At 40.8% G+C, this 14,246-nt stretch overlaps 4 protein-coding genes across 4 annotated transcripts; 2 read left to right on the top strand and 2 right to left on the bottom strand.

The window, feature by feature from the left end:
* Positions 1-5,577: 5,577 nt before the first annotated feature.
* Positions 5,578-6,522, bottom strand: LOC105209776 (rRNA-processing protein FCF1 homolog). Its single transcript, XM_011180376.3, has 2 exons — positions 6,366-6,522; positions 5,578-6,304 (listed from the first exon to the last, which is right to left on the bottom strand). Exons 1-2 carry the CDS (start codon positions 6,366-6,368, stop codon positions 5,705-5,707), a joined length of 603 nt encoding a protein of 200 aa, XP_011178678.1. The 5' UTR covers positions 6,369-6,522; the 3' UTR covers positions 5,578-5,704.
* A 244-nt stretch (positions 6,523-6,766) lies between these two features.
* Positions 6,767-11,050, top strand: LOC105209778 (PAT complex subunit CCDC47). Its single transcript, XM_011180378.3, has 6 exons — positions 6,767-6,910; positions 7,024-7,460; positions 7,527-7,684; positions 7,748-8,031; positions 8,130-8,477; positions 8,540-11,050. Exons 2-6 carry the CDS (start codon positions 7,042-7,044, stop codon positions 8,777-8,779), a joined length of 1,449 nt encoding a protein of 482 aa, XP_011178680.2. The 5' UTR covers positions 6,767-6,910; positions 7,024-7,041; the 3' UTR covers positions 8,780-11,050.
* Positions 8,915-11,182, bottom strand: LOC105209777 (uncharacterized). The gene is made up of 2 exons (XM_011180377.3): positions 9,926-11,182; positions 8,915-9,869 (listed from the first exon to the last, which is right to left on the bottom strand). The coding sequence occupies exons 1-2, from the start codon at positions 11,026-11,028 to the stop codon at positions 8,993-8,995; spliced, it is 1,980 nt and encodes a 659-aa protein (XP_011178679.1). The 5' UTR covers positions 11,029-11,182; the 3' UTR covers positions 8,915-8,992.
* Positions 11,183-11,650: 468 nt separating this feature from the next.
* Positions 11,651-14,040, top strand: LOC105209779 (desmoplakin-B). The gene is made up of 2 exons (XM_011180381.3): positions 11,651-11,807; positions 11,893-14,040. Exon 2 carries the CDS (start codon positions 11,921-11,923, stop codon positions 13,676-13,678), a length of 1,758 nt encoding a protein of 585 aa, XP_011178683.2. The 5' UTR covers positions 11,651-11,807; positions 11,893-11,920; the 3' UTR covers positions 13,679-14,040.
* The last annotated feature ends 206 nt before the right edge of the window (positions 14,041-14,246 follow it).

The following is a 14,246-nucleotide window of genomic DNA, read 5'->3' on the forward strand; positions in this document are numbered from 1 at the left end:
TACACACACATACAAACATACATACATACATATTTATCCTTTCGTTAGTATGAATACAAATTTAATTTATGTATAGCGTTTAAATACATACACACATACACATTATATAGACATATATATATATATATATAAATACATACGCATGCCGCTCGTCTGTTGTTTGCCAAACATTTCCGAACAGCAAAAACATTTCGCCAAAGCACATTCGCACATTCGGCTTAAGCCACAGAGCCTTGACTGTGTGTTGAAGTGAGCGCTGCTGTGTGGTAAACTTCAAACATACATATATACGAACTATCTGTTTGTATGTATGTATGTGTCTGACTATCTACATGTGGGTATACGTTTGCGCGACATTCAAAATATTGGCAATTACTCATTCGAGTACTCGGCGCAATCGCGAACTGTCGTCTTACACCAACTATATAGCCGATGTGCGAACCAAGTGGCTCGGTTTTCACTTAGGTCACCGACTGCGCCAATACATACACACATATGTAAATACGCAAGCCAAAATTCGACTAACGTCTTTGTGAAAAAAGTGCAAAAAAAAAAATTGAAAATTAAATACGAGTACAATAAAATGTGTGTAGCAATAGTAGTGGCTTCCTAGTAAATAGCGATTTTCGGCAGACCGTGCTCGCCTGGCTTTCTGTCTAACCAAAAGTTGCTTACGTATTCACGACGTTTGGTCTTGGTGGTAAAGTGTAGTGTCACGGTCCGTCGTCACCAACACACCGAAGCAAATGAAGCAACCATTAAATTTTGCAACCACGACATTGAAACTCTGAAATAAATATTCACACGTTCCGTCAAGAATTTGCCGAAATTCAAGGCTTCAAGCAACACACACACACACACACACACCTACTTCTTACATACCGCCCTTCATGTCTTGAAGCTTCAAACGTGTTCACATGTCAGTGGTGGTCGCTCGCAGCACTCGTCTCTCAGTCTTTCTTGCAGTCACTCAACAGACGAGTGCCGGGTGGAGACGACAAGCGGTGGTCAGGCTTCGACTGCTGCCGTTCGGGCTCCAACAACAGTAGTGTGGCGTGGCGCGGCTGATCGGCTGGCAGCGTGTGGCCAACCAACAGCTGTCGCGCCGATCTGCCGAGCGCTTTCAAGCGTAAAGCACAAATTTTTGGCAAAATGAAAAATGCGAAATTCATACATACGAACTTAATATGCATATATACATACAAACATATTTACATATAGACAAGTTGATTGTGCGCTAGTAGTAGATGTGGACAGGCGTGCGTAGGGGCAAGGGAGTGCGGAAAATTTGCAATTCGGTATTCGCAAAGCACGCGGATCGTAGTGAGCGCACAACTCGCGAAGCGTGATCTGAAACTTTGCGAATTTTTAAGCAAAAGCAATATGGCAGCCGCTGAAGTCGGCACAGTGCAAAAATGTCTGCCAGCAGTTGCTGAAGTGTGTGCTTGTCTTCGCCGCAGCGGCGGAAACAGCTGAACACGAACACATACATATACATACGCGCTGGCGGTGTGCCGAAGGAAAACGAAGCAGCAGAAACAGCTGAAGAAGGAGAAGAAGTCGTGTACCAAACAAAAGAAGACGACAAACATTTGCCGATACGTCAGCGGAAAGCTGAAATTGAAGCTCAAGCGCTACTGTTGTGTGTGCGTCGGCAATTACCTATGTCTCTACGAGTACATCCGAATCATTAGCAACGAAAAAATTCAACCAACTCACACGCATATCTACATAGACGTATATGAGTGCCGAAGTTGCGTGTGTAGTGGGGCACGTGTCGTTCGTAGATACTCATTAAATCTTCGTTTTTTATTTGCTTATTTGATTCCTGCCTTTGTGCGCTCTGGAGAACCAACACGACCCTCACGATTACGTGCATATATGTGTGTGTGTGTGTGTGCGCTCGGTTATATATGAACAGTTGCAGCACACTGTGTGCTTGAAATCAAAAAGCTACTCTCATCGCAGCAGTCACCGCCAATAGCAGTCGGCAAACATCGTCGTAGCGCACAGCGATCGCATTCATTGCTCAAGTGTTTGTGAGTAAAATTCAACTTTGTATTAATTTCGTTCTTTTTCAGCAGTTTTTTTGTCGTGCCGTTTCGCCGTAGCGACAATGTGCGAATTTGTGCGCGAGCACGACCGCCGACATCGTTTGCTTAGTAACAGCTTTGAGCCCGGACGGCCAATACGTTCTCTGATCAGCGCTGCTGTGGTGGTGCCTTCGTTTGGACGTCGTACGGTCAGCGAACAGCTGGTCGGTGCAAAAGTGGGAAACTATGTGGGCAGCAACAGCAAGCGAGTTCGACAGCGACGACAAACCGACAAACAGACAGACAGATGAGAGCAATTCAAATTTAGAATATCAGGGCCGCTGCTGTGTCTACTGGCAGTGCAAGTGTGTTGGAGACGAGCGCGCGGTCAGTGCGGGAAGTGCGCACGGTAACTCTACAGGATAAACTTCGTTGCTTAATTAGCGGAAGTTGAGTTCAGTGTTAAGTGAGCGAACGAGCGGCGGTTTCACGGAAATGCCAAACAGATGATGTCATGAGACAATGGCCGTGTGAATGTTCAGCCAATATCGCCGCACGTCGGTATGTATGTACGAATGTAAGTGTGTGTCTTTGGGAATGGGAAGTCTGCGTGCATATATCATCGCACTTGATATCTACATATATATATATATATATATATATGTGTGTAGTGTGGGCCGCGAGACCATTCAACAAGTAAAATTTATCGTGCCAGCTAGTCAAGAAAGACTATTTGCATAATTTCGTGCTCGGCGCTTGAAGCCAGCGGCGCAGTGGGCAGCAAAAGCTAGTCAATACTTTGTAGTCAGGTGTTGAGGACAGCAACACATACAGACATACAAACATAAATTTTTGCGAAGAAGTATCGCTGCAGAGAGACGAGCAGTAGTGCTAACCACAGCGGACAGCTGCTGGGGAGGTGATAATGTGGCTGTGCCTGTGTACTGCGAATATTTGTTTGTGTTTGTGTATGAGTGAGGTGCAGTGCGCTCATAGGTGAAAATAATGGCATGACTAATTTAAAATTCCAGACAAAGTTCGACACATACACAGCTTTTTCCGTCGTGTTTTATTCTTGTTTTCAATCCGTCGATCAGGTTCAACACGAAGTCATCTTGATAATGAACGAATCGGCTTCCAACTCACAGCTTCGTGATTGTGTGCAGAAATTAGTGTGCGAAATTTGCAGAAACTCTGGCACACAAAACATATGGCGATGACGGTAGCTGGCGCACGAAGAGACCCCCGCACACATACGAAAACGAATAAGTTGAATGCTGTGTGGTAAGCTCTTCGAATGAGTGAGTGAGTGCTTGGAGCGAGGCAATAAATAAAGAGCGGCTGGTGGCTGGTGGATGTGAGTTAATGATACCCAATTAGCGTGCCAGTCTGTCAGCTGGTAGTTTGGCCGGATGTGACGAGCGCTGCTGCTCGGTCGACTGGTGAGTAGTTGTTTGCTGAGTTTTTGCGCACACACACAAATCGCGAACAGAAAAGAGAGCAAGTCTTCTCATGTAAGAAATGTGGTGGCGAAAGAGAATCTGCGGTCGGTACATATTGGTGTGAGTATGTGTCTATGAAGTCATCCAGAGACCATTCATGGTGCGCTAACGAAGTTGCACAGCAGATCGTTAACCTTAAAGTTTCTCATGGAGAGACCACAAGGTCGTTTCCTTTGGATGATCAACTGCGGTCGTGCCACCACCGGGTTGTGCCATGGTTACGCGTTGGGTCGTCGATGAGTGGGTAGGTACGTATAAACGCGTATATATAACCAATATATATGTATAGTGATGCGGAGTCACGCTGAGTAATCGTGCAGCCAAGTGCAACTGCTGTTGCTAACTGCATTTGCAGCTGCAGTTCAAGTGAGTTGGATCGCATGTTTAACGCTGTGCATATTTCCGTGCATTTCATGGTTGCATATTCTATTTATTATTATTATTCGTTTTTTGTTGTTGTTGTAATTAACATTTTGGCAATCGACGCTTTCAACTGTGAAGTCAAGTACTTTGCGCGCTAATCAGTGACCGGGGCTGGGTTGCAATCTAAAGGCAGTCAGGTACCTGAAGTAGCGCGCGAAGTGCCTGTCAAAATCAACACATTTAAACACATTTAAATTGCTTGAAGGAGTAGTAACCCTATACATATATCTGAAGTGACTAAGTGCTTTGATTCTTCGTGATTCAACGAATGTCCCATGTCTATTGTACTTCATCAGGTGCTCTGGTGTTCGGGTTACCCGGCACATGTTGAAGTACATTCAATATGAGACTAAGTTCGACGGTGTAATTAACTGCAATTTTGTGTAGCTGGAAATGTAAAAGCAAAACGTGGACTCATGAAGTTTGGACTACTTTAAAAAATTATAATTGATATGTGTTATAATTATAATTAATATTTTTTATGAAAACGAAACCAAAATAAAACAAAGAGGCAACTAATAGAAGAAGCTTTTGGCTTAAATGAAAAAGGAACAACTTAAATTATATTTAGGAAGAATATTTATTTATTTAAAGTTTGAATTTAAGAAATTTATAGCTAAAATATTATTTTTTCCAATATGAAGTCAGGTTAGTAAACAGTTAGCGTGGAGTTTGGGACATTCCTCCGTGGAACTGTGTTCAAATCACAAGACAAAGTCCGAAATTTCATCAGCTTTACTTCTGCAACGAAAAATTCTTAAAAATCCAACATCCATTTGGAGACGGCTTACAACTTGTACCAACGAAGTTACCTAGAGTGGCTCGAACGCATATCTCACAATGAAGTAATCACCATTTACCATCCCCTGTTTCAACGGTTGTAGACTTTACCAAGATTCGGAAATCTCCAATGGCAATCATGGCAACAAAATATCAAAAGTAGATCCTTACAAAAATGAAATGTCTTCCGAAAAATTTCAAAAATTGAATATGTCAAATACTAACATTATTTTGTTGCCTACTTCAAGGCGCAAAAATCATAAATGGGTATGTGAGTCATAAGAACTGATTGTTTTGAATATTTGTGTTGTTTCATAGTTATTATAAAAAATTAGAGAATTTTTGTGTATATAATGTAATAAATAGTTAATAAAAATTTAAATTTCTCTTTAAATAAATCAAAATTCAAATGGAACACAAAATTGTGCAACAAATAAATATAAAATTCAATATCAAATACTGGATGTTAAGTCTTTTATTCAAATAATAAATTATTTAGGAAACTGCAATGTAAAATATATTGAAAATTATAGAAGATTATTATAGTGAAACTTTTTATAGCTTCTTTTTAAATCGAATTCGTTATACGGATTTTGAAAATTGATTAAAGCAAACGCTAAATTGCTCACATTTTTAACAAAAAACACAAATTTTTAACCAATTTTGTGTTGATTGATATAAACATACATACATAAGAGTATTCTTCAATAATGGCAGACTTTGTCGGTTGGCATTAAAATATATGGAATTCCAAAATTTGTCTATAATTATAGTCTTCTTGGCAGAATTTCCTAGAATTTTGCAAACAATATACCACAGCGAGCATAAACAAATACAAGTTTGTTTTTAAGTATCTTTCTTATTCAAGTATTTCCAGATTTAGATAATTACAATACAGCATATACATTCAATTATAAAACTGCAATTAAACCTAACTAATTACTACGCAAAAAAACTAACAAAATGTTACGCTTTCACACCATACGCTTCCGGCATACGTTCTATGGCGTATTTGTGCGCTGCCACATACATAATGGGCACACCTGGAATTTTGCGTATACGATTTTTCAAATCTTTGTCGTTGGTAGCCACAATATAGCATTTATGTTGGCGTACACGTTCGACCAAACAGTCATCCGCGTATGTGCCTTTATGTAGACATGGTAAGCGCTCAAAGCGTGGATCGGAAATTATGCGTAGCGCTAATTTATAACGACTTCCCAGCTTTTCCAATTCGGCACGTACACAATCCGAGATGTACGGTATACATTTGGCGTATAAGCAGTCCATCATGCCTTGTATAATATCCAGTTTGTTTTTAATGCTAAAGTTAATGAAATTTGTATCGAGTATAATGTGATAAGGTGGACCAAGTTGCGTATTATATTGGAAGAACAGCGCGGAACTTTGTTGTTGGACATTGTGTACTTTCAGAGCGTGCGGGTCTATCGGCTTTTTACGCGTTTTGCGTATTTCTTCTTTGATCCGCTGATCGGTAGGCTTCAATAAACGTTTCAATTTCGCTGTACGTTGTTTTTGCACTTTCCGTGTTTTCTTTTGTTTGCCCTGTAAATAATGTCAGTTATTGTAAATATATGCATTTCTTCAATTTATTATATTTATTTACCATTTTATTTCAATAACTATGAAAATTTAAGCCAAAAAGATTCCACATGTGCAATTGACACTTCACTGACAGCAAAAATATTATTGTTTACATTTTTATAGTTACCATATGTTTTATATTATTTTTTCCATCCCGTAGTACAGCATCTAACTTAAAATATTTAATTCAATGCTTAAAGTTTTATAAACATTTAAATTTATATAAATTTAATAATTTTAAATATTTTGTTATACTAAATGTTCTTACCAGCATTGAAAATTATGTATTGTATGTCAATATGCTTTAGTTAAATAAACAACTCTCATGGTGACTAGTAGTTTAGTTTCAGCAAACATTTAAAATATATTTTATATAAAAACTTATTATTAAAATATATTTTTTTTTATTTAAATTAATTTTGGTTTCGTTTATTTACATTCAAAATTAATTAATTACAGAGCTGTATTCAAAACTAATAAATAGTAATAATAATATCATCACTGCATATGCTATTGTGAATGGTAGTTTAACCCTATCCCTTTTCAGTGAAATGAGTATTTAATTGAGTGAGTGTATTTTCGGTTTCTTTACATTTATTACCCATTTAACTTGCATTTAACCTCAATACTTATTTTTCAATGGTTATGTTGCTTAATAATTAGTGAAATTTTTTTATTAGAAAAGTGAAAGAAGAAATATGCGGGTAAAGCAGATAGTTGCACTTTTGGCACTAGGATGCCTGGTGCTATGTGGTATGACCTCGGTATTAGCTCATGACGAAGATAGTGACTTCGCTGAATTTGATGACTTCGACACCGACGATGAATATGTGGAATCTTCGTCCACGACACCACCACAAGCTGTAGATGACAAATCTGCACAGCAAGCACAAATACCCGAGAAACCGAAAATTGTAGAGCCAGTAGCTAGCAAGTCAGATGACTTTAAAACAGACGATGACGACGGAATCGTTGAAGATGATGACAACGAATTCGAACATTTTCAAGACGAAGAAGAATTTGAAGGTTTTGACGCAGGTGAAAGCAAAGATATACCAGTAGATCCGAAGACCGCTGAGCCGAAACTAACAGTAGCTAAGATTCCAATGCATTTCCGGTAAGAGTTTCATTATTATCGATTTCTAACTTCTTATGTAAATTTATTATACCTAATAATTCATAGCACTCATTGGGACTCGTATTGGATGGAAATGCTCATGTTGGCTGGTTTGCTAGCCTACTTCGCCAATTTCTTTGCTGGCAAAACGAAGAATGCGCGATTAGCACAGTTGTGGTATAGCACACACAAGGGTCTTTTGGATGACAACTTTGTGCTAGTCGGTAGGTTTACACAGCATCCATTTTATTTATAGAGTTTTAACACCGTATTATTTCGACTTTAAGGTGATGATGGCAAGCAAGAAAACGAAAATCCTGGTTTGATGAAGGAGAGTGAGAGTTTATACACATTGTGGTGCTCAGGTCGCACTTGCTGTGAGGGTATGCTTGTTGAGTTGAAGATGATTAAACGCCAAGACTTGGTGGCGTTAATCTCGGGCCTAATACGCCCCCAACAAGATCAAGTACATATAAAAGTGGAAATGACCCGTGGTGTAATGGATGCATTTGTATTTTGTGTGGGTCTCAGGAAGACTATAACCAAAGTTTTCAAAGAGTACGCTGATTTGGTAAGTGTTTTTTTTATTAAATATAAATATATATACATGTATATTTGCATATTTTACAAAGTTTGTGTAATAATTGCACTTTCCACGTTTCTATGTAGAACAAATATTGCAGTCTAGTCAGTAAGCCAGATGATCGCTACAAAGTACCTGCAGGATTTAGTGTGCTCTCCGAAATACCTGAAGCCACGTCAGCAATATTGGAGGCCCGCGTCATTACTGCACTCAATAAATACCAGCGCTACATCGACTACATACATATTTCTGATCAATTTAGTGGTCCCATTCAACAAGAAGATGCCAATAATTTGAAACAACCAGAAACGAAGTGTATGCTCATGGCAGGTTTCAACTTGCCCAAAGGTGTGGATATGGAGTCAATCAAGCCTTTGCTCATTCTTATTTTCTATTTGATGGAACGCTTAAAAGCGTATCGCATGTCTAAAGAAGTAACATGAACTATCATAATGACGTAAAAAAAATCTTAATGCATATATCCGTGCTTTTTCAGGGCAAAAACAAGGCAGAGAAGAATCGCTTACGTGTGGAGGAAGAGTTTTTGAAGAGTACACACGCAGCACGCGCAGAGGCTGCCGCTCAGCGTCGTGAAGACAAGCGCAAACAGGAGAAAGAACGCGTGCTTGCCGAGGACGACCCCGAGAAACAGCGCCGCTGGGAACTCAAAGAGCAGAAGCGTCAAGCAAAGAAGAAGGCTCCCAAAATGAAGCGTTTGGCAGTGAAATCTTTATAAGATTAATTAGCTACTAATAGTCCAATTGCGTTGGCCACATTTCAACTGACAGTATTTGTTGTAAATTTGAATTCGGCTTTCGTTGTATCCTGGAGTTGTTCTCCCATTAATCAATAAGATATAGCAATAAACATGTAATTGAGCATGTCTACAAAGCTATAGCTATACCAACAACGTGCTTTCATTTACGCATAATTAAGTTAAATTAACTGATCAGCATTTAACAGGAAAACAATTTTCATTGGAGACATAAGCGATGTGATTGCGTAACGTCTTGATTTGCTTCTGTGCCGCATCGAAGCTGTAGGAAAGTGTGTTGAGTTGGCCTTGCATCTCGCGTATAACGGCCTCACGATCACTCACAGAGAGACAAGCAGTGGCACGGCATTGCGCCAGTTCCTTCTCCAGGCGGTCTATTTGTTCCTGCATTTGACACTTCATTGCCTCGGCACGTTCCTTGGTGCGCGCAATGATTTTGGCCGATTCGGAACGTAATGTGTCCAGGTCATCTTGTGTGGTCTTGAGTTTCTCACAGAAGAGATCTCGCTGTCTTTCCATTTCCTCGAGACGTGATTTGCACTGCTCCAATTCCAATTGGCATTTCATCAATTGCGGTCGACAATCCGCTTCGTCCTTCGGCGACTCGGTCTGCGCCTTCAGCGCTTTCAATTCTTTGCAAATAAGCATCAATTTCCCTTGTAAATCCTCCTTCTCTTTGCAGACTTGCGCCAACTTCAGCTGTTCGTTCTCCAATAGTTTGGGGAAATGTAGCAATTCGTTGAGCTTCTCCTGAAATTTGGCACGTATTTCCTTTACTTCCGTATTTATTTGTTTCTCTATTCTTTTGTTGTTCATGTTCAGTTTGTCTAGAGTCACACTTTGTTCTTCAACCTTTTGCTGTGCCACCAAGTACTTATTGCGATAATCTTCCAGTTGCTGCGATTGTTCCTTCATAAGACACTTGAATTCCGTCTGTTCTTCCTTCAAGTCCGACACTCGCTGCCTGAGTACGATTAACTCGGAATGGTCGATGTTTTGACCTTCGCCTTGACCGTTGTTGTTATTGCAGCTACCGCAAAATCCTTTCAGGCTATAAGAGACGTTATTAAACAATAAAATAAACGCTAGAAATGTACTTGAACTTACCGTTTCTCCATTTCTTTGAGTTGGCAATCCTTTTTCGAAAACTCCGCCAATAAATGCAAATAGTTTTCTCTCAACTTGGCCATTTCATCGGCTTTCGCGGTTCGTTTGCTTAAGCAAAATTGTATGGGATCGGGTTCCTCCGAACAGACGTCTTCCTTCTCTTCACACACTTCCGGTTCACACACTTGCTGCTTCTCGCGCTCCCGTCGATAGATTTCCTGCTTCAACTGGGATACCGACGACTGCATACATGTAATTTTCTGTTTGAGTCGCTCCAAAGAGTCCGCACAAGGCATGGAATCTGACGAACAGGGTTGCGCGGATTTTTTGCTCTTCTTCGGCTTTGCGAAAGGTGGGCATGGACCTGGACATGGTGGTAGCGCAGGTGGGCATGGTTGTGGACAAGGTGGTGCGCCCTTCTTCTTCTTATGTCCCATTAGCACACCGGCGATTTCTTGTATGAGCTTTTTGTCTTCCGGACAACAGATTTTCATCTTTCCTAGCGCTTTGCATAAACAACGCAAAGCCTTCTCGTCTTTGCACTCCCTTGGTTCGGCTGAGGCACATCTATCAGTTTCACTGCTCTCGCCACCTTTCCAATTCGCCGGTGGCGGTTGAGTACCCGCATACGGCGTCATGTTATCCTCGTCTATGGTAGTGGCAAGCGGTATCTCATGATAACGGCGTCTCGAACCGAAGTTCTGCAATTGCATAGCTTTTGTCATCAAGCAACGCAGCTTCATTATCTCCTGCTCCATGCATACGCGCAGCCTCTTGATATCCTTCATTTCGCACTTTGTCTTACAAGGCTTGGCGCAAAGCTCCACAATTTGCGCTTTAATATCATCGACCATTTGATTTTGGCACTCGATTTCCTTGATTAGGCTTAAGTATTCCATGTAACGACGTTTTTGCTCTGGGTCATCCGATGACTCACCGAGATGTGAGAATATATCTTCGGCCGCGTCTTCGACCTCCTCACCAATGTGGGTGGTTTCACTCTGAGAGTACATGCCATCTTCGGTGCCATAAATAAACTCGTACTCTCCTTCGTCTAAATTTTCCGAAGCATAATTTCTGTCGGCATCTTGTTCACTGGTCATTTTTATTTAGAATTTGACAACTGCTTTTCAATAGAAAATACTTAGAATTTAGAAAGAATTATGTTAAATTGTATTATATGTGTTTTCTTTGAGTTAATTTTTCCAAATTTTTTTCTTTATGTCGAACAATGAAGTTTCACTCGCTGCTTACCTAAAATTCATTTTTCGAAAATGCTGCTCTTCTAAGTGATTCGACAGGTGCTTAGCTGCGTTGGAACAAAAAACTGTTAACTCAATATGGATTAACCCATCTATAACTGTAGCAAAGAATGGAAGGATTCTATTATAGTTATCCCTATCTTTTTAACCTCTTAAAACGAGGATTAGTACGAATGGTCTGGTTCGGTAACAGTTGAGTTCAATAATATCAGATTCTGGGATATTATCTCTCACCGAATCTCTCTATCGGCGATTTAGTCGAAATGGTATAAGTTTTGGATGACCGCTCCATTATTCATTCGAAGAACTGGAGTCCTAAAATGTTCAGCCCTAGGTCCTTCACAAATATTTACGTATTAGGTGATATCAGAAACCTAACCTAACCTCTACATCAATCAAATAGTACGGTTTTGTTATTTATACTTCATGGGGCTCTACGATAGGCTCCTAATATGATCACAGGTTCCTATTTGGATTTGTAGATATCATCCTGGTGTGAAAATACTTGAACGCAAAATATAAGCAATCGCTTTATTTTGATCACATCCTTCAAAGTTTGTTGTCGTATTAAATTATTTTTTGGATTTTGAATGAAAAGAGTTTTGAAAAATTTTCTGTTGGTAAATAGAGTCCCAATTTTAAAATAAAAATTGAAAATTTTCACAGACAAACGTAACAGTAACGATCTTGTGCGCCTCTTTGTAGAAAGCCAACCCCTTTCAGAAGGACGCAAATGGACCGAAAGAGTCAAAATTTGGAGTTTACACAAAAGTTGAGTGCGAAATCAGAAGAATGTCTGGAGAGGCGTTCCCATCCATATTTCACATTATCACGGCAAACATGCGCCTCCGGCGGTGACATGGTATCCACATCGGATGGTTTACATTGTAATTCGAAGAATTCTAGTTACCAAAATTTAAGTTTCAAAAGTGATCAGTCGGAGGAACAATTCGAGGATGCCATACCAAATGTTGATGCGCAAGCTATTAAGGCAACACCTAGCGATTTGAGCAATTCTCTAGATATCAGGCCCTCATACCATGCCACCGGCAAGCGAAAATCCAAACATAGTGAGGTTGGTTCGAAATTGAAAGCTGAACTATCCAAGTACAAGAAGGAACTTAAGGAGTACAACAACACCACCAAAGATTTGGAAGAGAAGTACATGAAGATAAATTTTGAATTGAATGAAATGCAGCAGAAGCACGATCGCTTTGTGGCCAACCGCAAGTGCTCCAAAGGCACGGACGCTTATTCGGACAGCAGCAGCAGCACCGGTTCAGAGTTTTCACTGAAACGCAAGTACACACAAATATTCCATCGCGGTAGCAGTTTCATGACCATGCTACCGCCCGGTTGCACCACATCCAATGAGAATCTGGAAACCGAATACAACATGCCCGAGCAGGATGTGACGGTTGGCCGCAGAAAACGCAAAATGTCATCGACATCCGAATACTCGAGCTTACGCCAGCAACAGAATGGTCAACAAATGTCACAGAAGCGTCACATCAAACGCAAGTCCGAGAACAAAGAGAACGAAGTGCCACACGATGTGGATAAGTTCAATACACGTGGCCAAGCGGCCGGTTTAAAAGACATCTACAAAGTGCTTAAGAATGTATTGGACAACAATCAGAAGACGCACGGTCTCAGTAAAACCGCCGATCTGAAGGAGCTGCAGTCGATCATTTCGAACCTGCAGTGTGAGCAGTCACAGTTCCGCAGCATTATACAGCAACAGCAGAACTGCTTGCAGGACTACCATACGCGCTGCATCAAGGCTCAACATATAATGCAAACACAGCAAATAGAGATCGAGAAGCTCAACTCAAACAATCACCAGCTCGAGACCGAAATCAGCACTGGCATCGACCAGTTGCGTCAGAAGATCGACTCCAAGTTGCGCGACGTGTCGCACTTGCCGCAAATCGTGCGCGAGGAACAGTCCAAGTACGAGAAGGTGCACAAGGAGAACAACATGCTCACCGAACGCGTGCGCAACCTGCAGAGCGAGGCGAATCAGTTGAAACTGAAAATGGACGAGCTGGCACGACGCAAAGTGATGACCACTAATCGCCTGAAAGCAGCCGAACGCGACTTGAAAATCTTCAAAAACTACAATACATCGTTGAAACACGAGAAACGTAAACTGGCCGAGGAGATGCAGAAGCTGAAGGAGCAATTGGATAGTGTGCAGAACGCCAGCAAGCGCACGCTGGCGCGCCAACGCGAACAAACGGAGAAGCAGCGACGTGACTTGCAGAAACGTGTCTTTGAGCTTGAATTGAAGCTGAGTCGTAGTCAAAACTCTACGACGAGCTTAATTCAGGAGCGCGACAGTTTGATTGCCGAGTTACAGACACAGCTGAATACGTTGGTGCACAACTTCGAGGTGTCGCAGAAACACATACGCGTGCTGCGACGGCACATCTACTCCATGTCCGGCGGCAATGTGCGTTGTCCGAATTTGTTGAGTGAGAATGTGTAAGTTGTCAATTGGATGGGTGAACAGTGTAACATTTCCGAACATTTAGCGTCTAACCGATTACCAAAATCAGAAATGATCGCTATTTAGCTGCTTTGGCTTACAACGGACAGTGCAGCTTTTGTAGACGATCGCTTAAAGCTCCTTGGAACATATAGTGCTCGACATGGTCTGCTTGCACTATGTGCTTCACCCTGTTCTTGGCGATCGTCGTGGACCACAAACCGTTTTGGTAACGCGAATAATTGCTTCGTTTGATAGCCTAGGTATACTGTTTTAAATTTATAGTAAAGTCATAAAATAGCAAAGGAAATTTATCTTTTTTGTATGTAAATTTATAATAAATGTTCAAAATTTTTAAAAAATTTGTATTTAACTACAAATCGGAAGATATTTATCTTAAGTGATAGTGGGTGTCGAGATGGAAATATTGGTCTTGAGAGCGTCCTATGAGCGTGTTAGTTCCAATACGATTCGCAGAGAGAGCTCGAGAAGCGTCTTTACTTAAATAGAGTCAAAGGGATCCTGGTACAAGCAAGTTGTCAAAGCTGTTTGGAGGGAGGCGAGGTGG

Source organism: Zeugodacus cucurbitae, chromosome 3, assembly GCF_028554725.1.
Source record: "Zeugodacus cucurbitae isolate PBARC_wt_2022May chromosome 3, idZeuCucr1.2, whole genome shotgun sequence".
NCBI classification, from domain to species: Eukaryota; Metazoa; Arthropoda; class Insecta; order Diptera; family Tephritidae; genus Zeugodacus; species Zeugodacus cucurbitae.